General features: G+C 45.7%; 2 protein-coding genes across 5 annotated transcripts in view; one reads left to right on the top strand and one right to left on the bottom strand.

The window, feature by feature from the left end:
* ELP1 (elongator acetyltransferase complex subunit 1) overlaps window positions 1-20,076 on the bottom strand; it is a 33,912-nt gene extending 13,836 nt beyond the window's left edge. For 2 of the 4 annotated variants that reach the window (XM_080362689.1, XM_080362692.1), the window contains exons 1-22: window positions 19,902-20,076; window positions 18,509-18,661; window positions 16,174-16,255; window positions 14,430-14,510; window positions 14,003-14,088; window positions 12,686-12,785; window positions 11,717-11,807; window positions 11,095-11,218; window positions 10,349-10,439; window positions 9,675-9,905; window positions 8,028-8,198; window positions 7,283-7,382; window positions 6,434-6,616; window positions 5,521-5,627; window positions 4,927-5,030; window positions 4,037-4,090; window positions 3,830-3,935; window positions 3,074-3,186; window positions 2,284-2,357; window positions 1,579-1,657; window positions 1,233-1,312; window positions 196-336 (exon numbers count right to left, since the gene is read on the bottom strand). In XM_080362689.1, coding sequence (XP_080218815.1) covers window positions 196-336; window positions 1,233-1,312; window positions 1,579-1,657; window positions 2,284-2,357; window positions 3,074-3,186; window positions 3,830-3,935; window positions 4,037-4,090; window positions 4,927-5,030; window positions 5,521-5,627; window positions 6,434-6,616; window positions 7,283-7,382; window positions 8,028-8,198; window positions 9,675-9,905; window positions 10,349-10,439; window positions 11,095-11,218; window positions 11,717-11,807; window positions 12,686-12,785; window positions 14,003-14,088; window positions 14,430-14,510; window positions 16,174-16,255; window positions 18,509-18,661; window positions 19,902-20,051 — 2,501 coding nt within the window. In that variant the 5' untranslated portion in view covers window positions 20,052-20,076. The remainder of the gene's footprint in view (window positions 1-195; window positions 337-1,232; window positions 1,313-1,578; window positions 1,658-2,283; window positions 2,358-3,073; window positions 3,187-3,829; window positions 3,936-4,036; window positions 4,091-4,926; window positions 5,031-5,520; window positions 5,628-6,433; window positions 6,617-7,282; window positions 7,383-8,027; window positions 8,199-9,674; window positions 9,906-10,348; window positions 10,440-11,094; window positions 11,219-11,716; window positions 11,808-12,685; window positions 12,786-14,002; window positions 14,089-14,429; window positions 14,511-16,173; window positions 16,256-18,508; window positions 18,662-19,901) is intronic. The other 2 variants (XM_080362690.1, XM_080362691.1) reach the window with 2 other exon arrangements.
* Window positions 1-24,025, top strand: part of B4GALT1 (beta-1,4-galactosyltransferase 1) — a 202,947-nt gene that overhangs the window by 115,455 nt on the left and 63,467 nt on the right. The window lies entirely within an intron of this gene.

Raw genomic sequence — 24,025 nt, 5'->3', positions numbered from 1 at the left:
GAATTAGACGTTGTGGTTTTCAGGACAGCAGCCTCAGCAGATGGAAGGTATGGCTATGTAAGTTTTGTGGAGCACAGTATCACCTCAGAGGATCTGAAGCAAAATAACTCATGTTAAGGACAGCTTCACTTTCTGCAAATGAATTACCAGAAATCTCTCTAATGGTTCCTTTACCCACAATAAGACAACGCTCACTTTTGAGGGTTGATGTGTTCCATGGCAACTCTCATCACATCACATACAAGGTTTACTTTATTCTGGTCAGGATACTGGTGTGGTTGAGCATTACCACTACCATTCAAAGACGGGTACATAGTCTTTGTGAAATCTTCTTCTCTAAAAAAACCAAGACATCGTGAATACTAGCATCGTCCATCACATAGCCCAGTACAAAGACAATAACATTAAGAAACACAAATGTATGCAGAAAACAACTACTCAACAAAACAGCTCATATGTCATTCAGTACTTACACACAACCTTCCACGCTACCAGAAAACTCTCCAACATCTCTTAACTGTCTCAACTGTTTCTCAGCCAAGAGATGCATTGAAACAAATTGTTCCAAACAACTACTCGAGTTGCACAAAAAATCAGAAGGCAAGATTTTCAAGATACATCTGTCTTCTACTAAATCCACTAATGAGATGCTCAGCACAGAGCACTTTGTAAAACTGACCCATTTGCTTTTGTTTCTAGACAAAGATTTAAGGTCAGGTCGAAACTGAAAATAAAACAGAACAGCTAAGTGATAGCTCCAGCTCCTACACAATTATTTAATTCAACGAGGTTAAGTAGTCCTGAAGCTACCAATGGCTTAAAGCCTCTTGTCACTCAATCTTTAAGAAAGAAGTCAGGGGACCTGAATTGGGAATTTAAGCAAGTATCTTGGCCTCAGGATTCAGAAAAGCACTGCTGTCTTGCTCCTCTTCATGACGGATCAAAACTTTCTCTGTTCACATTTACTCCTGTACAGCAAACCAGAGGACAAAGCAATCAGACTATGTGCTCATCCCTTGCTGTAAAATCTAATGGCTGCCTGAAAGCTGGAGTTCACAAAAAGACACACTGACTGTCCCTGGAACTATTGAGCTCACTTGAGTCTTTATGACCCAACATGCCAGATTTCTGACTGACTCCTCACACCCATATTGAAAAGCTGCCAATATTTTGACAAAATAATGTAGCACCACTGATTACATGCATGCTTCCATGTGCAGAACTGTACTCACTTCAGTTCTGTGAAAAACAAGTTGATATAGTTCACAGAATCTATTTGCCTGATAAAGGTTTCTGTGTTTTCCAGAAATACCTGAAACGAACAAGAATGTTACTACTGTTATTCTGAGTAAGCACGCAAACTATAAGAACAAATTAAAAGACCTTCTCTGAATGTAGATGATGTAGGAAATGCTAAATCCCATCTGCTTGCATGAGGATGCAGCAGTGCAGAGCAGCCACTCCTGCTGAAGTCGGAACTGACAGCACCACCTACCCTTTTGAGCTCACTGTTCAATGTTGATGGATTCCAGGCTAGATGGGTATGGAAAACAATACAACAGAACTGGGCATACTTGCCTTGGGATTGTGGTCATAGAGAAGATTGAGATTGATTCGCAGCTTCCTCATACACTGAAATGCTTCCCTGAACATAAGCCTGGAGGAATGAGTTAAACGGGATAGTTTACATAGTGGATAAGTACAATATCTCCAAATAAAGGTGACTGACTAGAGGTAAGCACATACTCCCTGGGAAGGGAATAGCCTAGGCAATAAGCCATGCAGAATGCCTTTCAGAAAAAATGTGCAAGGCAATGTTCATTGCCAGCCTCTGCAGTGGAAGAGACCAGCATGCCAAGCTGAAGAAACAACACAGGCCTGCCATTATTTTTCCTCCTAGAACAGAGAACTACATTTTAATCTAATGGACCAACTTCGTTTTCAGAAAACTTCATGTAAATCAATTAAACAAAATGTGAAAAACAGCAAGCTTCACCATGAAGTGATCAAGATGTCTAAAGACTGGAGCAGATGAAGATTTCTCCCACCCACAGAGTCTCAGCACAGGTTAAAGTCCTTCAGTGTTGAAGTGAGAGGCATCTGGGACTGCTGAAAGCTGGACTTCCAGCTGGTAGCCCCAGAAACAGTATCATTTCCACTAATTAAGTCAATTCCCTTGAGCTTAGCCTCCCTCCTTTCTCTAGCACAACAAAATCAAAGGCAGCCAGCCTCTAACAGCTCAGACTGGGGGAGGGAATACCAGAATACACAAGTATAATTTACCTGTCGAGCCACTTCCGAATCTGAGCAAGAACCAGAGCTCGGTGGTGAACTGTCTCCAGGTTTCCTCTTGGCATCTATAACACATGATTATTTATTTGTAGTTACTTTACCTATGTTGAAGGCAAAGTGAAGGACTGGCCAATTTTCTCAGCCTGTCTGCTGCTTGCAGGTGCATGGGCCTATTTGTTCACTTAGAAGGACAAGTAATTCCAACAACTGTGGAAAAATATCTGAAAATTCTCGCAGCTCAGAAGCATTCTTTCCTCAGGAGGTTGGACTCAACCAGGCAAAACCCAGAGCAACCTGATCAGGCTTGCAGGTTACATCTGTTTTGATGAGGATGCTGGGCTACACACCTCCAGAGGTGCCTTTCAAATGACACCCTTCTCCACTCTGTGAACCGATGCTGGTTCTGAAAGTTGAGCTCAACACTTTTAGTGCCAAAGCTAAGGGAGGACTACTAGCAAATACAGGAGGTACCAAGAGGTGGGTCTGAGATTTACTGTGAGAGGCCACAAGATGTGGAATTATACTACCTCAGCAATCAGGCATTTGGTCAGTTCTTCCCAGTTCTGTACATACCCAGCTGCCTGTGCTGAACCTAACTCCAACAGGCATGTTCAAAGTCCCTCTACATCCAGCAAGGCAGCTGGAGATTTGTGAGGCACTGCGCTGCAGCAGTACAGCTTTGTAATGCTGCACACAGCGTTTGCAGGTTGACCAGCTGCCACTGATACTGCCCTCCTACACCCCGATAGCAGATATCAGCAGACACGGGCCGAGCACTGACCTGCAGAACAACCTTTGTGTCCTGGGGCACAACGGTGATGATACGTGAACCTCGCTCCACCTTGCGCAGGGTCTCACTGTTGGGTGCAGCACTGCTCAGGCCAGCCTGAAGGGCTGAAGACAGCATATTTATCAGCACACAAGGCACACCACAGCACGGTGCCCCAGGCAGGCTTTCCTATGTGGCCCTGCAAGGTCGTGCTGGACCAACTCAGTCAACGATAGATCAGTGATCTTCAAGGGTTCCAGACAGAAAGAGGATCTCTTAGTGCTAAGCACTCCTGTACACCCTTCCTGCTCTGTACAACAGGAGCACAAAGCTCAACAGAGCAGATGAGAGGAACACCGTCAGCTGCAATGGACCAACAGGTTGCCTCTCCCAGGTCTTCACACCGCCTCATAGCCAGACGCCATCAGGAACTTTTTCTACTGGGATCCTTTCTCTGACACACACCCTCAAATAGCACACAGCCCTTTCTTTTTTTTTTGGACGGAGAGGGGAGGGAGAGAACACAGGGCTAAGCTGTTGAAAGCAGTGAAGGGACACATCCTGTCCCCTGAGAGGAACATGGGATACACGAAGTCAGTTCCCTGTGCTCCTTGCTCTCTGATAGGTTTTTGAAAGCAGCTCCCTTCCTCCATCTCTTAAGCAGTTGCCCTGAGTGACCTAAATATAGCAAGTTTTAATGTGAAAAATGGGAACATCTTGTGGTTCCAAGACAATAGGCAGCAGCAGGCAGCCAGAGCTGGCATTTACCTTGCACTGATATGTTCTTCAAGCAGAAGCACTGACAGGTGTGGGAGTTGGTTGTAACCAACAAAAACTCATTGTATGTTGCAAATGAGGTGATGTTGGAAGCGACCTGTAGAAAAATGATTAAGTTTATAGCTGTATAGAGTGCAACAGGAAAGCTGCCTTTGGCAGAGAAAAAGGGGATGCAATGAGGGGCAATAACTTTGGTACCTCAATATCATTAACAAAAAACCGGCATCGATCTGTCAGGCCCAAGATCACCTCCTGTAAATAAAAAGCATTAAAAGTATAAGCTATCAGTGTAACAACCTCCAGTGTTTCACAACACTGACTATCACTGGATTGAAGTACCTTACAAATAGGTACTGTGTACCTCACGTGAATTACTTGAAGAAGCTGGACAGGAAGTCATACAACTTCTGTACCAGGATGGCTTACATAAGTATCTTTAAACACTTCTGTCTAGAAACCCAGCCTAGTCTACCCTGTAACCAAAACTGCACAGTAACAAAATGGAAGCAGAAACCATGCCAGATAACTGAGCTTTTTATTTAGCAGCATTTGGTTCAAAATACCAGAGGAAAAGCAGTAGTACAGATCAGAGCAAAGCAACTATATACAGCATTCACCTGGATGCATGCTGAAGAAAAGAAACCCTGAAACCACCAACAAAATAGCTAATCATTCCTTAAGCTGTTGTAACTGTCAAGAAACCATTACCAACAGGAAGCACCAGTAGCAGGAGATCTGCAGTAACTTGGTGCAGCCATATTTACTAATAGGGTAAGTTCAGACCAAAGAGAGCAAAATGCTGTTTTCAAGAAAAGCAGGGCAGTGACTGCTGGAAATTTTAAATCTGAAATTTCTCACTTTTCAACGACATTATTAATTGAATTCATAGAATGGGGAGATTGGGTGTTAACTGCAAGCCATCAGAAATTCTCTTGAAGAACAGGAAAGATATACTTTTGGTTCTGCATAGGACCTTATGAAGAATGTCATTGAGAAGTAAGACTGGACACTGGGCAGAAGAATACGGACACATTTGACACAGGAGAACAACTGAGTATGGAATTTAATCTGCTCACAGTCTTACTTACTTCACCATTGATCCTTGTGATGGAAGTCTGCACACAAGGGTAGGGGAACCGAACAGCAGCACCACTGCTCGCCCGCCAGGGTTCAAGGACTGGAGTAGGAGCCTCTGAAGAAAAAAGAAGATCAAATCGCTTTACAGTTAAAGATTCAGACATTATAACCACATGACATGTATCTCAAGAAAACTAGAGCTGGTAATAAGCTATACTAACTGACAGAGAGGAGGAATGCTGACACAAAAGTCTAGGACACAGCAGAAAAGAAGGTGGTAACTTCTAGGGGCTTGGCAGCACTTTTATGCCACTGTGGAAGAATAGAGAAATGTCAAGGACGTGGCAGTCAGTCAGTCCTTCTGAAATCACCAAACCAGTCATCTTCAAACCATGAAGTCTGAACTATCATTCTCAACATTAACTCCTTTCTGACACAAATCACTAAGTTGGGCCCGTTTCTGGGAGCAGAGGAGGCATGAAAGGCAGAACGAACTACCAGCTAGAGTCACCCATGACCCTGAAAGTGAAATAATCTCATTAAACCTTTTGAGGTTTAATAGTAACTACACTTCAGACCAGGTACTTTAATAGGGTCCAGCTTACCCCAGAGGTATTTCAGGATCTGTCTATCAGCCAGTTGCAGAGCTACAGTTTTGGTCACTGGGCTGCAGAACAGGCTGATCACTTCTCCATCTACAGGCACAGACAACCTGGAGCAAGACCGAGAAAACGCAAACCATCAGTCACAGGAGAGGTACGTTTAACATCTAGATCCTGCATTTGTGGCCAGATGGAAGGGTGCACATCTCCAACATGGACAAATACCTTCTTCATGTAAGGATCTTCTGCAGTCTTTTCACACCTATGCCAGCTGAAGTTGGCACCACAGAGCACCAGCAACTCCAGCCAAGAGGCCTTTGCCCACCTGCTAGTCACTGTCTGTATACTCACAGCATTTTGTACACCCCACACTTCTTTTGTTCTAATCTACAGTCCATATGCAAATCAGCCTATCTTTGCTGTGTGATTGTTGCAGAAAGCAACTCTTAAGATCCCTTTGGGAAATAGATTTCTGTACCCCAGGTGCCTTCCTTTTGTGATCTGGTTTTAGTTCAGCTGATCCCACAAAGGCCAGCAGGTGAGGAGGAGGACAGGAGTAATAAGGGGTTCCAATCCCCTTCTGGACCTTGATAATTGTTGGCAAAGCACAGAATAGAAGAAATTCAGTCTCTTTCCCCACCGAGGACCTGATTCAGACAAAGAAACAGAGCTATCCTGTACTGACACAGGCATGCTAGCATACACCCTCTTGTCAGGCTGTGTTTAGGCATTAGGACTACAGGCCAACTGCTGACCAGTAGGCAGCTTCATGAGCTGTTTGGTTCTCCTGTAGGAAGAGTGTGAATTCCACAATAAACAGCCTCCAGGCTGCATGTGTAATGAGAGACAGAATTCCTTCTAGGTACTGTCCAGAGGTGCTCTCAGACTTCACCCACAAGCGACAGATCTCTAGTACCTCAAAGTCAGGCACTCTTCTTCAGCTCCAGCTGCATGAGGCACTGCAGTCAGATGGTGAAGGACAGACAGAGCAGCATGTTGACCCTGACCAACCACGAGGAAGCTGTCATCTGGCAGCCAGGTGAGAAATCGGAGCCCCAGAGGATTCATCACTTCATTGTTTTCACTGCCCACATCAACTCTGTCACAAAATAAGAGAGGGAAGCAAATAGAACCCGATTTCATCAGGCCACCTCACTGGAGAGGTGAAGGTCTTCCAAGGCACAGCCTGTCTGTTCAGACACATAGCATGGCTAGGATGGCTCTGGTGCACACACAGGTACTCAGCACGAATCCTGCCGCAGGCTGGGATAGAGATGAAGGACGAGATCCAGGGAGCCCCATTTGTTTTCCCTAGGCAGTACTGCTCCCATGTCAACTGTGTATTGGAACAAATGAAGAGCAGGGTGTGAGGGTTTTTTTATCTTGTCATTGTCCCTGCCAACAAGCAGCTGTGTTGCTCAGTGTGCCACGGACACTGCACAGCCATTGCTTGGGTTCTGGGAGCAGGACAGCACCACAATGCCAAGAGCACCAGGCACAAGAAAGGCAATCTCAGTGCTGTCACTGACAATCACTGCTCCCACCAGATCAAGATGTCAGTCAAGGGCACTTCTCAAGATAAACTGCCCACTGTGTTTCCCAATTCTTGGCACTAGTTGCAGCCACAGTGTCAGCACAATTAAACCATATAATCTGACAACATCTTCAAAATCTTGAGACAAGTGGTCACAGCTGTGACCTCTAAAACATGCAGCGAGGCACTTCCCTTTTCTCCCTGCTACAAGCTGTACTAGTTTTATATTACCTGTAAGTTTTATCCAGGTATGGTGTTTCCACAGCTGCTTTAAATCCATTTCCACCCACAGCTCCAAACTTTACAGTAGTGTCATTCACTGTGCTCTGTCCTAGCAAACACAAAACAAAGCAGAGTTTAGAGATCCTGCCAACAGAGACCCTTCCATCTTCGTTTTCATCAAAAAGTAAATGCTACAGGAAACTATTATAAAAGTCAGGAAGTACCGCCCCTATGCGTACAGCCAACACCTAATCCTCTGAGGAACATAGGTACCTCATAATGCCACAGTACAAAACTCAGAGACATCAGCAACAGTCTCTTGTTTCACAGCACATTTAATATTACACTGTATACAGGACTGCTTTGGCAAGAGCTGGGTGCCTCAAACAGACCCCAGGTAGCTACTCCCAGACATTTCCAGTGCCAATCAGTAATACGTCATCAGAAGAGACCACACAAAACACCACTTGCTGCAGTCTACTGAAGTGAAAGCTAGGCAGGGGGATATTATCAACATAAGCACACAGCCAAGTGCTGGACACTGCCTTATCACAAAGCCAATGCACCATCAAAATGCCTCCGTGCTGCCCAGTCTACTGAAGACTGGAGAACTGAGCTTGAAATCATAGATGAACTAGATTATCTCATTCCTGACTACCAAAGGCTTGAGCAACCATCACCCTGCTAATCCCTCAGGGTACTGCTCTCATGGACAAAGGTTTTCCTTCAACAGGACAGTGCAACATGCTCTCACCATATCTGTACAAAGAGATCTTGTTATCAGCACCCAGGACAGCCATGTCTCCACTACGTTTGGGATCTGTGTGAAACGCAACTTGATTAACTGCCTGTTGGAGCTGAAGCTCATAGGTACACATGGGTGGAGGCACCACAGCATGCTGGAACGCAGTGACAAGCACTTTATCTATGGAAGAAAAGAGAAGAAAAATCACAAGATGTAACCTAGGCCCAAAGTTAGTGAGGCTCTTGCTAGGTGTGGTGGATGCATTCGACACCCCTCCCCAGCCAAACCAGCAGCAGTTTTGTCCAGGCTTCAGAACGACACGCTGAATGCCAGTAACTTGTCTTGTGCATACTTTTCCTACTGTATGCAATTTGACTATGAGTCAACCACTTTATTCCATAAACATGACAGCCTGGATGAGCCCACTTTGAGCTCTCCCTGCTAAATAAGTGAGCTGTATGGCAATGGTTTAACTACTCTCAGGTCAGTGGATGAGCCCAATTTAAGTTTAATATTAATAATTTAGCTTAAGTTGATGCACACTAAATATAATTATTCAGAGACATAAGGCTGTATGATTTTTAATGTACTCTTTGCTTCATGTTACTTGGTAAGCTGGATTTGCTAAAATTTTAAGCTGTAAAGTTCCGTTCATATTTACCAAAAGGAACTACAAACTACAATGAACATCTGCAAGGCAAGGTCTATTTTGCACTTTGCTGAAAATAAAGGATTTATTCAGACAAAACAGTATCTGCAAGGCTATGGACCATAAACAATGTCTATGACTGAACAAACAAAGGCCCACATGGAATCAGAGAAGAAGATCCAATGAGAAGCAAGAAGATATCAAAGTGAAATATTGCTATTGGACTGAATCATGGTATGCATGGTTTGTAAAAATATAAAAGGCTACAGTTTCCTATGCTCAGGTTGGGCCTCTGCACAGGTATCCAGCTTGAGTCAGCCCTCCACTATTCTAGTCCACTGATTTTTTTTCCTACAAATTTTGTCTCCTGAAAGTCTGCCATGCATACAATTATCAGGCCTCACCTGAAAGTTTGCTACTGGAATTCTAAAATACAGACTCCAGAGTAAACGGTTATCAGGGAGAGAAGAATCCTGACAGTTTGCACTGTGACGGATACAGGCCTCGCCTGTAAGTTCACCTCTGAACTCCAGGATACAGACTCCAGAGTGAACAGATACCAGGGAGGGAAGACGCCTGAAAGTTTGCTCTGTGAATCAGTATCAGGCTCTTGGAGAGAAGGTAAGCAGCATTTGGCTTGGCATATTTTCCCCCATGCAGTAAATAAAAGAGTGAACCTGTCGCCAAACTCTTTTAAGTCACACTTCTCTTTAAGAAATCTAAACATGGTTGTGCACCAAGCAGAACCCTAAATTACTCCCCCGTGACATTAGGTTCTTTACTGAAAGTAGGAACAATGTTACTGGAAAATACAGTTCCTGTTCCCTTTAGCAACTAACTCCATTGAACCACTGCTGAAACTTCCATCAGTTACATGGTCCCTCTCACTAACAGCTTTGTAGAAACAGCAGCCAACAGAAAAACTACCATAATCCCATCCGGTCTGCATACAAAAGCCTATGCCACCTCTTGTGACTCCAAAGCTGCAAAGCAGTCCCACTGCTTACCTCCATCTATGACAGCCACATTTGCCATGTGTTGGCTATTGTCCCCTGTCCCACAGTCTGTGGTCCAATGCCAGTCATACGACAGGTAATGCCAACCCTGGCAGAGTACATGCAGTCTATATGGGTGCTCTCCATCCCACAGCAGTGACACCAACCGATTTTCCTCCAGGCTACCAAAATGTAGACTTTGCTTCAGGTACCAGTGATAGTTCCCTGTGGTCCACAGCTGAACTGTTGAAAAACAAATGGTTACCACAGACTACTTCTTGAGACCCATCCTGAACCCTTCCCACCACCACTGCTCTTCTAGGGTGGGTTAAGATAAATGAAAATAATAGTTCTAGCTGTTAGCCCATGAGCTGTGTCATGCAACACCCAGGACAAGAAAACTTGAAAAAAGACTTTGTCCTAAAGAGTCAATCCTAGAATTCTTTGAGTTCACCTTGTGAGAAGGCACCCATATTTTATGAAAGGCTCACACCTTTAGCATTCCATTAATACCACTTCCAGTTACAGCAAGCCTGGAAGACACTTTGAGCTGAGGTTGAACTACCAGTTCTTCTGGACCTGCACAAGGGTCTCAAAGCTGTAGGAAAGCCACCCCAGTGTCTCCTAACTTGCAGAGAAATACCCACTGCTAACCACAGAGCAAGAGCCTCACATATCACTCTCACCATAACTATTTGGGTTGGAATTTTCCACCTTCAGGTCTTCCAGCCATATAGCCAGGATCGTAGAATCTGCATTCCAAAGCAGTTCATTAACCTGAAGAAACAAGCACAGACCATAGAGTGGGTATGGTCCCAATTGGTATGCAAGACCACGAGTTGCTCCTTATTTTCAACAATACAAGGTGAATGGGTTAAAATATGAACATAGCCCTCAGGTACTGCAAAGCTTCTGACAGTTGGAGCAAAGCATCCTGAAGTAGAACCTGTCACAGAGGTTCCAAACAGCTCAAGAGGCAACACAACCATCAACATTATAGAAGTGTTCCCTTCGCTTTCCTCAGTGCTGAGGAAGCATCTGCCAAAAGACCTCTTGGCATCCAAAGGCAAAAGCTGCACTAACATCCTACCAGTAGCTTCTCGCTTTTGTTTGGCATAATGTGAGTATTTCACCTCACTCTTGCAACAGCTGACATCCTGAAGAGCATTTTTGAAGCATCTGCCTTGTAGAAAGTATACAGGGGCCAGAAGCACCTGCAGGCTACAATCCCCATGTACCTGTCTCTGTACTACAAGCATGCAGAGGGCACTACATCTTCTCCACAGGCTTCTGCATTTTTCTCTTTCAGATCATTTTTTCCAATAGGACCAGCACTAACAGGTAAGTTAAAAACTTCCTTCTAGAATCTGGAAAAGATCTAGTCCTCTTCTCCATTACACTCGAATCAAAGAAGCCCAGACACAGCACTTACTTTGACCTGCCCCTTCTGGAACGGGAGGGTGAACTCCCCGTGAAGAAGTCCGTTCTTCTCCAAGAAAACCACATCATGTCTGTTGGGCTTTTCTTGTGTGGATGCTATCAGGTTTCCAGAGGGCCTTAGAAAAGAGCCAAATGAAAAGTGGTTGCTCACATAATCACTAGCTGTCATTTTAAACACCAAACACCTCACATTTTCTTCAGAGACATGAAGAAAGGGGCAGTAGAGGATGTGTTTTCCTCAGCACTGTTCAGACAAAGTCACAGGTCCAGAACAGACATTTTACAGAGCTTATGACATCTTCAGGTGAGCAAGTAAATGTCAGCACTGGCAAGTGGACCCTGTAATATTCCTATTTATCTACTTGAGTACAAAAACATTTGACATTGAGACTGTGTAGAGAATCTACCCCTTCTTCCCACACATAATGCAGGTACTAGGCTTTTTAGGGTTTAAAGGGCTACTCTTCCTCGTGATGGATCAGAAGGAAGCTTTCTTCAAGTTTTGAGAACAATAAAAAAACACAGGAGAAATGAAATTGATGCTGATCAAGGATTGTGACCAGGGAATAAAAAGCAACACTCCGCTGCCAGCATGCAGACTGCTTGTTACTCACTTCCAGGATAGTGCTTGTTCTAATCCCGAGATAGGTTCACTTGTTGACTGCAGCGCAAGCTCTCTGTTCCACACTCGGATCTTCCGAGCACCTACAGGTTGAGACAGCAATGAGACAAAGGTGTAAGAAAGCACTGGGAAGAGACTTTTCTAATTCCATGAGAGTAGGATAGCAATTTTTGATACACATGAATAAAAATCAGATTTCTCTTGTATACATTAAGGGGTAAGAAATTACTCTGTCTCAAGCAGTTCTCGCATAGTAACTGAGTAGAATTTCAGTATAATGTAGCTCAGTCATAGTCACTTACCTCTCCAACTTTCACCTTAGAAATGCTAAAATCCTCTTATAAATGCAAGATCCTCCCTAATCTGAAGTACTGACAGTACAAGACCAAACTAGTAGAAAAGCAGTGCAGTTTGGTGCAGTTCAATATATTGATCAATACATTTAAACTGCTCAGTAATATTTACCAAGGAATAAACAAATTACAGTCTTACAAGAAATGTATGTGCTCATCACCTCTTTGGCTTTAGGGCAAAACCTAGGGAAAAGTATCACCTGTATTTAAACAAAAGTGTGCAAGGTCAAACTGCTAGTATGAAGGACAGCAGGTATGGCAACCCAAACAGTTTTATCCATTTGACACTGGGAGTCCATCAGAGATTGATAGAGCTTGAGCAGTGATTTAACGCTGGTGAAAGAAGCAGTTCAGATAGTAACCACTCAGTTGTAACCTCTCCTGGCTTCTCACTGGACTGAAAACCAAACTGCAAATGAAGAGTTCAAAAGATCATGTCTAAAAAATGCCTCTGAAAACACCAAAACAGAGAAGAGAGTAATTAACTATCTCAACTCAGTCTTGCTTTAAGTGGCTGAGAGACCACCAACATCAGCCAGTCTTTGCTTAGATTCTGCTTAAAAAGCCTCTTACACATGTTGGTATTTCAAAGAAGTTTGGTCTCATACCTGTCTCTGGACAGATGACACTCACTGCAACAAACTGTCCATCTCCTCTCCATGTCACCCGAGGCTTGCCGTCATCCCAAGCTGAAGCAGGTGACACTTCCTAAAGTCATACATAAGAAAGTTGCATCAAAGCTTGGGAAGGCAACTGCTGTCTTTGTCTAACCAGGCTGAACTGCTAACCAAGCTCTTTCAAGAGCCTTGGCATGAAATCAATGCAAAGTTAAAAATTCATTACTCAGAATGTCATTTAAGGAAATAATAGAATTAAATCTGTCTGTAAATTCAATCTGTTCTTCCTGCAAATGCATGTGATTGTCTATTCAGATGATCATACACTATCCTTCCCCTGCACCAAGGTCTGTGCTCACAGATCAGCTGTGCCTAAACTGTGGTGAATCAGAGTTTGTTCACAAATGATGCCTGGTGTCGCAACCCCTTGGGAGGAGAAAGGCAAGAGAAGCATGCCATCCAGGCAGTCTGTGTGGCAGACAGAGCTGGGATGAGAAGTAGTGTTGTTCCAGGCAAACAGGTTCTTCACAGAACAAAACAGGAAAAAAAAATCCCAATGGAATACAAACAGAGGCAGCTGTTCAAAGGTTTAGCTTTGTCAAAGTAGGCACATTTTCCTAACACAGTCAAGCCTTGTCCTGTCTGTCTTGACGGTAAAGCTGGACCAGGCCACATTTCATGCCTCTGCTCTCCAGCCTGCCAGGTTTCAGAAGGACAGTTTTAATTTTGAAATTTAAACACAAAAAGAAAAATCCAGCAGTGGAGTGGTTTTATATACCTGACATCTCACCAAATAAAAAGCAGCGAAAACAAGATCCAAACACCTAAGTGTCAGACAAAGGAGTAAAGAGGTAAAGTGTGCAGGTACATGGAGCTGCCCCACATGACTAGTGATGCTCAGTAGCTCAAACCCTACTCTTGCCTTCTGGGAGCTCCAACTATTGTTATTTCTGCTCCTCTCAGACAAACTATTTATCTTGGTCATATTAACACTTAATTATATAGCACAGATTCAGCAAAACCTATCATGCTGATTCAAGGGTGGCTTTCCATCTACAAGCATTAGTGCTTGCAAATCTTCTTGCTTTGAGCTCTGTATGAACAGTCTTAAGTAGTCCCAGCTGCTGTCTTGAACTAGGAGGAGGATAAAAATGCTGGATTTGAGATAACAGAAATAAGCAGAAGAAGCCTATGAAGACAACTGCTAAAAAGGTGGTGGCAAACTGGCACCACAAGAATACCAGAGGCTCTCTTTCCATGTTTTCCTAGAGACAGTATGGGTCTAACATAAAAGAACTAGTATAATACCGTCTGTTTGCGATGTGCTGCCTGTTTTCCCTCTGATCCATGGAACTGCGTCTCCTTTTTACCCCAGCCAAGAGCAACAAACTTCCCTGAAGAAGAAATAATTACAGTGGTAGATTTACAGCACTACTATGCACTGTGTGGTAAACACAACCACAGCTCCAAGCCACTCACACCTTCCATCCACATTTAATTCTAAAAATCCACAGGAAATTTATACAGCCCAGAAAGTCCTTTGGTACAGAGAACTTACTCTAATTTATGCTGAAAAGTAAAATACTGGTGTTCCCCTTCAGCTGCAAAGCAGCATTACAGTCTAAAATGTCTCCTTGGGCCCAGTAACTGCTCAGCTCCATTTCTTTACTTTCTGCACACTTACAACACACCATTTATATCACTTTGAACAACTTAATTTCAGTGCTCCACTCACCTTCCCCAAACTCATCCTGGTGGATTTGCTTCTCAGTAATTGGTTCAAAATCCCTTGTCATCATGATGAGTGTTTGCTGACCTGCAGGGCAGATATTAAATACAGCATTATTAATGGTATCTCCAACAAATAAAAACTCACTGTTCCCTTATGTTGTCCTATTTTTCTGACATGGACTTGATTACAGAAATATTTCTAATGGCAATATGGAGCAAGATAACACATACTTCAAAGCAGATAATCTCAAACCGTAACAGAAGACTTCCAAGTCTCTCTTCAAAAACATGGTCCTGCCCTTAGCTTAAAAAATTATTTTCATCTTCAAAATAAGTACCTGGCACTCTCAAACATTTTGTCTTGAGATATGAGGAACAAGAAGGTGATTTGGAGCAGCTGGGCTGGATTTATGAAGGGGAAATCATGCATGACCATCCTAATAGCCTTTTACAATGAGATAACTAACTTGTTGGTATGGGAGACTAGTGGATGTCATTTATCTTGACTCTAAAAAGCCTTTTGACACTGTCTCCCATAACATCATCATAGACAAACTCAGGAATGAAGGGACAGATAAAAGGACGGTGAAGTGGACCGAATACCAGCTGAACTGTTGAGCTCAAAAGCTTGCTATCAGTTGCAAAAAGTCCAGCTTGAGGTCAGTCACCAATGGTGTGCCCCCAGATACTAGGGCCAATCTTTAACATCTTCATTAATGACCTGGAAGATGGGACCCTCAGCAAAATTGTAAATGACACAGAACTGGGAGAAGTAGCAGGTACAACAGAGGGTTGTGCTGCTGTCCACTTGTTGTGTAGGTGAGATGGGCTGTCAAGAACCTCATAAAGCTCAACAAGAGTGTGCTAACTTGACTGAAACCAAGTTAATTTTCTTCATGCAGTTAGAAAACTTTCTTCTTTGTAGCTAGCACAGTTGTTGTTTGGACTTAGTTTGAGAATGTCACATGAGAAGAGTCTGAGGGGAATCTCTTCAGTGTGTTTAAGTATCTTAAGTGGGAAGTGGGGTACAGTAAATAAGCCAGAGCCAGAGTGTTAGTGGTGCAGAGTGACAGCACAAGAGGTAGTGGGCACAAACTAAAATACAGCAATTTCCGTTAAAATGTAAGAATTTTTTTACTGTGAGAGGGGTCACAGACAGGAATGGGGTGCCTACAGAGGCTATGGGGTCTCTATCCTTGAAGATATCCAAAAACTGGCTGGGCATGGTTCCCAGTAATTTTCTCCAGGTAACCTGTTTTGAGCCAGGGGGCTGGAATAGGTCATCTCCAGAGTTTCCTTTCAACTTCAAGCATTTTGTGATTCTGTTTTGCTTGACATTATTTTCTAGCTGAGACACATCTGTAGCTAAGTTGAGACTGTGACACATGCATTTCCTACCACGGACAATAAACAGTTTCTGTTACTAAGAAACAATACGGATATAAAGCAGGAGTCTCTGTGTTTTACGAGCAATATCAAATCTATTTCATGATCTGAAAGACTAATTACCATTCAATAAAACTCAGCTTTTGGGGCCTGAATAGTTTCTGCTTGGATCACAAAGCACCTCATAGATCATGAAATGAAATCTCGTTTATATAGGATCAGGTGGGTTTTTCCTGTCTTTTAGTCCCAGTTTCATAACTTTGTATTTTGTTTCTTCTATCTTAAACATAACTGTGTTTTGTATTTTCACCACAGTGGGCTTCATTCCTAAGGACAGAAAGCTTACAGGCTGTTGTTGATACCTGTTGCAAGCAAAACAAGCTCTTGGTCAGGACTCCAGCTCATGGTACTCAAACCGCTGTCCACACTTCCAACACATTCCACCTACAAGATCAAAATAAGACCACAGAAGTGTAGGAACACCAGTACTGCATCATCCCAGTACAACAGCCGTGAGTCATCAAGGGAGAAAAATCCTCTCCTACTTAGAAAAGTGACAAGTCTTACTTTAACCTTTGTGTTGAATAAAACAAAAGAAACATTTCTAGCCAAAGATGGTTGCAGAATATTTATGTAGGAGACCCCAGACAATCTAGAGATTATCATTTTCTACCACACACAGTTTTACTATGAGCTTTATTCGGCAACTCTCGGTTGCAGTCTCATCAGCATGTATATCAGCAAGTACAGTGTTAATACTAATACTCTGTGATTGGGTCTGTGGTTACATTGGTAAACATACTGAAGTCACAGAATCCAGATATAATGGTTCTTAGCTAGAGAATTCCAATGTGCAGTTAAGGGACACTACATCAGTTAAAACTCTAATCAGCTTGTGCATGCTGAACCTGACAACTGTATACAGCTGCACTAACTTCAAAGTTTATGAAAAACTGGGCCAGTTTTACTGGGCCATCATGAGTATATATGAGATATCCCTGTCAGTTCAAGAAGGACAGGGAACTGCTGGAGAGAGTCCAGCAGAGGGCAACAAAGATTATTAAGGGAGTGGACCATCTCCCTTGTGAGGAAAGGCTGAGGGAGCTGGGGCTGTTTAGCCTGGAGGAGACTGAGGGGTCACCTTATTAATGTTTACAAATATATAAAGGGTGAGTGTCATGAGGATGGAGCCCAGCTCTTCTCGGTGACAGCCAATGATAGGACAAGGGGTAATGGGTTCAAACTGGAACACAAGAGGTTCCACTTAAATTTAAGAAGAAACTTCTTCTCAGTCAGGGTAACAGAACACTGGAACAGGCTGCCCAGGGAGGTTGTTGGGTCTCTTTCTCTGGAGACATTCAAAACCCACCTGGACACATTCCTGTGTAGCCTCACCTAGGTGTTCCTGCTCCGGCAGGGGGATTGGACTAGATGATCTTTTGAGGTCCCTTCCAATCCCTAACATTCTGTGATTCTGTGATATATGCAAAAGCAGTGGGCAGACAACTTCCCTCACGCATTGTTACTCTCATTTGCAAAAGGCATGGAACAACTGTGATAAACAGCAAGGTGATGCCATTCAAGGAATTAAGCTCAGGTGTCACAATCTTTTCAGGTAAACAAAGTGGGACTGGGCACTGGTGGGCAGAGTAACAATCACCCACATGCAAAAGGTTTCAGAACAAGTATTTTTCAAGACTTCTATCTTGGTGCCCAGACTGCATCAAAAGAACACAACTTTAAGGTTGAGAAATTAAGCCAAAAAGCCCTGAAAAAAGGATGTGAAGTTAAACCTCAAGTCCAACCCATAAATCAGTGCAAGAGAAGTTTCATGTATCACATCTTTTGTTAGTCTCTATTCCCTTATGACATGCTTTAAGCTGCAATATGGGACACATTTTTCAGATGCAGATGATGGTATATTCAAATGGTATCTGCAAATCAAACCTAAACAAGAACCAAAACAGATAAGCTGCAAATCACCACAATCTCACAGCTAACCCAGATAGACTACTGTCACCTCATGGCCACCTACACCTGCCCTGTTGGGCTGGTATTCCAGAAGCTGATGCAGATTTCAGAGGGTGCTGCTGCAGTGTTTAAGTGTCTTGCTGAAGATTGTACAAATCTGACACTGAGGATGGAACAGAAAACACGTATCTCAGCTCCTGCCATGTTTACTCAGCTAAGATGTTTTGGTTCCCCTTAGTGTTTTCTAGGACTTTTTTTATTCCAAATGTTCCCTATAACAACACACAACACTTTGTCCTCTCTTCAGTTAAGTCATGTCAGCATGGTGCTCTGTATTGACTGCTAAGAATAAAAAGGCAGCTACACTGTTGGTTATGAATGGATTCCTTTATTCTGTACCTAGTCGCAGCAATATCCTATTTCTCTAAGACTGCCCAGTGTATCCTGTCCTGTGGGGTGCGTGCCAACAGCCCCCTGACCAAACACATAGGAGTAGGGCTGTGGACAGTCAAGCCACCATTGCAATTCTGGCTCCGTAAGGAGTGTACATTCTGTCCTCAATCTTGCTTAAGGCTCCCACAAAAATTAGCTCATCTGCCCACAAAAGGAAGACTAACCACAGCTCAGTATGTAATAAAAATACAACCGCCCCTTGAAAAATTTAAAACAGAGTCAATCTTTCATCTGAAATCTCTCAGTATTGTTGCGTATTTCCTGCGACATTACCTGCTTTGTGCTGAGATTGCACAGTAGAATGTCTCCAGCTGCTGTAGCAACACACACACACTCCTGCTCTGGAAGATCTTCCATACCCACAATGCAACCGCTTCCATCCTCAGGCATGAAACCCTCCACAGTCAAGGAAACTTCTCTTGTCACCTTGGCATAAAGAGGACAAAGACTTATTAACCACATATCACCTCACTGGGATTTTTGCAGAAATGACAGAATAACATCAACGGGTACATTTCATCCTACTGCACTTACACAGAACATTACACAGCAGAAGTATGTGAATGGTGCCAACGTGCAAGTACTTATCTTTACTTATGCACAGGGAACTTTGAAGGTACTTTTATGTTCAAAGTGTTAGAGAGTTAATGAGAAAACTCATATAAAGGAACAAATAATAAATGGTGATACTACAACTTCTAATTTCTCTTGCTAATCACCTGTCAATCCCCTTTTCCTACTTCTCCACATAGTGTCAACATTAAGCTGGGTGGCTGCTTAAAGTGTCCCTATACTTGTAAGGTGTCACAGACATCGCATAAGAATTACTGGAAGGAGTCCAGTGGAGGGCTACGAAAATGACTAGGGGTCTTGAGCATCTTTCTTATGACAAGAGACTGAGAGAGCTGGGTCTGTTCAGCCTGGAGAAGAGAAGCTGAGAGAGGATCTCATCAGTGTTGATAAATATCTCAAGGGTGGGTGTCAAGAGGATGGGATCAGACTCCTTTCAGTGGTGCCCAATGACAGGATGACGGGCAATGGCCACAGGCTGAAGCACAGGAGGTTCCATCTGAATATGAGAAGAAACTTCTTCACTTTTAGGGTGACAGAACACTGGAACAGGCTGCCCAGAGAGGTTGTGGAGTGTCCTTTTCAAGAGACATAAAAAAACCTGACTGGACACATTCCTGTGCAATCTGCGCTGGTGAAGCTGCTTTAGCAGGTGGGTTGGACTACATGATCACCAGAGGTCCCTTCCAACCCCATTCTGTAATGGTGCTTAAGACTAAGCATAAACGACCTGTGTTAAATACAACCACCGTCTTCAGTGCTTTGAAAGCACAGCAAATCACTTAAGCCGCAGTGCAGCCCCACAGAGAGCTTCCAAGGCAGCCTGAGCCAGCAGTAAGCGGTGGCAAGGAGCAGCAGGAGGCTCTGAGGCCCCGGAAACGCCGCTGCAAAAGCGCGACCCGCGCACAAACCAGCTCCCGGCGGCACCCCCGCTGCCGGAGGCACAGACACTTTACTCCACCTTTGCGGGCAGGCCGAACCAGCGATGCGCCAGAGCCGAAGGCACCGGCACCCTCCCTCCCCCGAAGCCACAGCCCTGGCCCAAGCGCGACAGCGACAGGAGGCCGCGGATCCTGGTGCGCCCGGCGGCTCTCACCGAAGCCCCGGCGGGGCCCAGTTCCAGAACGCCGTGCTGAGAGCCCACGAGAATCCTGCCGGGCTCGGCGCTGAGGCAGAAGCACTGCGGGGTGCCCAGGGGGGCGGCAGGGCGGCGCCCGCCGGTCCGCAGCAGTCGCAGGTTCCTCATGCTGTAGGGACGCCCGACAGCACCTCGCCGCTCACGGCGCCGCCATCTTCCCGCGGCCGCGCAGGCGTAGTCCGTGCGGCACAGGCGTAGTCCGACGGCACAGGCGTAGTCCGACGGCACAGGCGCCGTGCGCGGAGAGCGCACGCGCAGTCCGCTGTGCGGGCGCAGTGGGTGATGGGGCCGGTCGGGAGCGGCGCCACCGGGATCCGGCAGGCGCCACGTCCCGCTGCGCCTGGCGGCCTCACACCGAGCCTTCCCGAAGAGCTCCTGGAGGTCTCAGCGCCGTCCTGGTGCGCGCTGGGGGCCACTGCCACCGGAAGATGCTGTGCCCGGTAACGCCGCCAGCGCCAGGCCGAGCTGGCAGCGTCGCCCCTGCTCGGTGCGTGTCGCGCACTGTCCGCCGCTGCTGCTGTCAGGCCTCTTGCTGAGCCGCCCCGCAAGCCCGTGTCCTCCTCTGCCGTGGTGCAGGCAGCTCTGCGGGGCGGCGGGCGGGCACTTTGTGGCCATGTGAGAGCGGCACCCTGGCGGGGCACCAGGTACCTCCGGGCCCCTCCCGCACTGCCTTTGCTGCTGGTCGTACGGCCGCCTTCCCCTCCGTGCACCACGCAGTGTGTTCTGGGTCTGGAAGCAACGTGGGGCTGCGGTTTAGACAACAAAACCAGTGCTCCGACTTTCCGCCTGCTCAGTTCCCTGTGCGGTTGCATATGCCTATGCCAAAGTATAAGGTAAAACTGGGAGCAGGATGGTTATTTTGCAGCCATGCTGATATTTACCAGTTGAGGAACTCCAAATGAGGCTTTGAAGGTGCTTCCAGGGCAGCCTACACATAGGCTGATACACATAGCCTGATAGCTTTTAATTGCGCTCAGTCTTCCACCTCTGGCTGAAGCCAAGGCTTCCAAGAAGAATTTCATGCAACCACAGGTATAGCCTTCATACTTTTTTCCCCCTTTTGCCTAATGGAACTAGACTCCATCAATACTGATCCAGTCAAATGGCCAACTGCTGTGCAAGTCAAATTTGTGTCAAATTGGCTTTGGCTCTGGAAATGTGTAGAGTTTGGATGCTGTTGCTGGCTTCATGTGTGCTACTGTTTGAGAGCTTAGGTCAGTGGAAGGATGGGCCACCAGACATCTTGACAGTTTTTCTTCTTGCTGCTCAAGTACTCCACTAAAGTTGGTGATAAAACTTGGCAAAGTTAGCTAAACTCAGAGGTGGGTTTCTTGAGACCAACAGAAATGAGTCAAATCATCAGCGCTCAGCTATTGCAGCATGCACAGAAAGTCAAAGCCGTGCAGACACCATATCCTGGGGAAAGGGTGTGAGAAGTGCTTTCCCACGCCAGCCCAGTGCCTGCCAAGCCCAACAGGTTCTGGCAGCATGGGTAGGACAAGATGCAGCTGCCAGAGAGCATGTGAGCCTGGCTGTGTTCTGCACGCCATCCCCCTGCGCTCTCTCAGGACCTGCCCCCTGAGTTACAGCAGTCTCTGGCACTCCTGTTCTCTGCAGTACCTCTTTTGGAGGCTTTCTCATGGGTCAGTCTGAAACCCTTTGGCTCAGCTTGATGCTACCAGCCTCCAGTTTCCTGTAACACCAAGTGCCACCGTTTTTACCATGTGAAATTTGTTTGCCTGAGCCGATTACAGTATCACAGTATGTTTGGGATTGGAAGGGACCTCAAAAGATCATCTAGTCCAGTCCCCCTGCTGGAGCAGGAACGCCTAGGTGAGGTCTCACAGGAACATGTCCAGGCGGATTTTGAATGTCTCCGGAGAAGGAGACTCCACAACCTCCCTGGGCAGCCTGTTCCAGTGCTCTGTCACCCTTACTGAGAAGAAGTTTTTTCTCTGCGATTGGTGCGGCATCACCCTGCCGAATGATTTTCTTGCCGATACCAGGCCGAAATGTCCCTTTTAAATTATTTTCCCTGCGGGTGCAGCTGCCGGGTATCCCGTCTCGCACGCCTTTTGCTCCGCTGCCCCGTCCCTGCCGCCCTGCCCGGGCCGCGCCCCGCCCCGCCGGGCCCCGCCGCCAGACCGGCCCCGCAGGAAGCGCGGGGCCGCGCCCGGGACAGCCCGTGCGGCCGGACCAGGTACCCCCGTGTGGGCCGCGGGTCCTCTACACACCCCCAGCTCTGCCATCCTCCTCCCAGCGGCCCGGGTGCACCCCCCGAGTCTGGCGTTGCGGTGCCCCCCCGGCCCAAGCGGGCGGTAGCAGCGGTGCCACGCTCCGTCCCCGCCGCGCCGGGCGGCGCAGCCCGGTGCCAGGCTCCAGCAGCCTTCGCTTGTGCCCCAGCGCGGTGCAGCTGTGCTGGGAGGCGCTTCTGTGGCGCTGGGGAGGCACGGGGAGGGGCGCGGAGGCTGCCTTGTGCTGCTCACACCAGCAGCTCCAGGAAGGGCTGAGCAGGGCTCTCTTTTTGTTGAGTCAGTGTCAGACCTCCTTCCAGTTAAATATATTTTTTAGACAGTTCTCAAGCAGCGACTGGACCAACGGGAACTTGAGGCGGAAGCCCCTCTTCTGTTGCTGTTGCATTTGTTTTCGAGACTGTGGTTACCTGCTTCGTGGTGCTTGCAGCAGTACCTCTACACCAGCAGACGGTGACTTCCAGGGGCATCTCTCTGCTTCGCTTAAGGAGGTGAGATCTCCTCTAGAGTGCTTTGCAGTGCAGATCTGACATGACTCCTAATAACCTGATGCTTGAACCCAAAATGGTCCCGTTCACAATGTGGACTTTTGGACCATGATACTGGCAAGAGGCAGAAGTCTGATGGAGCCTTCAGGTGGGACAGGAGGTCCTTATGCTGGTACTGCTGTAAAAGCCCCAGGGTCTTTTGGGGAGAGTTGAGACTGCTTCTTCCTCCTGATGGTGTTGCCTTTGTGCCAGGCAAAATTAGCTTGGAAATGAAGCTTTTGGGTATTTCAGAAGATTAGCTGAGACAGCATGTTCATGAACGGTGCTTGTTATTGGCATTTGTGAATGTGTTCAGCAGCGGGATCCATGGTGTCAGGGAAGTGAATGAAAAGAAGTTCAATATCTTTCCAAAAATAGTGAACATTCTCTGTAGTTGTCTAAAAAGCTAGTGTGGGAACAGGAGGGGGCAGCAATAAATGTGATGGTGCTTAGCCAACACTACGATGCCTAAGCCTTCTTTCACTCATGAGGTTAAGTCATTCATAAGAATGTGAGCTTGGGCAACATCTCTGCTCAACTGTATTAATCGCCACTCACGTGTTGTCACTCAGCTGTTGCATTCAATGATTTTGTGTTTTCAGCTGGATTCCCACTAACTTAACACTGCAACAATTTATTTGCTTATGTGTTTGCTTCAGATATGTTAGAAGTCTCTAGCAGGCTTTTCATTTATTGATACTTAAAACACGAGTGTCTGCAGCTCTGAGCAAAAAATCATGCCTGCAATATGGTTAAGCACTTGAAAAAGTGCCCAGAAATGTGGCAGAATTGCCATCTTTGCATATGATCAAAACTCACTTGAATGTGGACCCAGGCTGGCTATGGCTTTGAACTTGGCCCCTTTTCTGGGAGGAAAGTTGGACTAGAGACCTCCACAGATCCCTTCCAGCCTTATTTTTCCATTTTTCTCTCACACACTGCATTCCTTTTGTGAACCCAGCAGGTTACTCTGGCCACTGAGCAACCAAGTCTCTCTTGCAAGGATCAGATAGTTACTTTCTCTGGTGCATAATCCGTCAAGGCCTGTTGCATGGAGACCTAACACATAGTATGCAGGCTTTTTGACAGCAATCCTCAGCTGACCCAAATGATTTATGAGGATGCTGCATAAGGCTGGATTTTTCTCCAGATACTGTTGTTTAAAATATTAGCTGAACATTCTGTGGAAATGCCAAGATACGCTTACCTGAAATCCCTTGATTGCCCCTCCCTCCGAGCTTGTTATCTTATGCTGTTTTCTGCAACTGTCACTTAACATTGTTGTCTGTTGCTTCCAATGCCC

Source organism: Nesoenas mayeri, assembly GCF_963082525.1.
Source record: "Nesoenas mayeri genome assembly, chromosome: Z".
NCBI lineage: Eukaryota > Metazoa > Chordata > Aves > Columbiformes > Columbidae > Nesoenas > Nesoenas mayeri.
The sequence above is the reverse complement of the archived record's forward strand: the minus strand, read 5'-3'. Positions and strand labels throughout refer to the sequence as shown.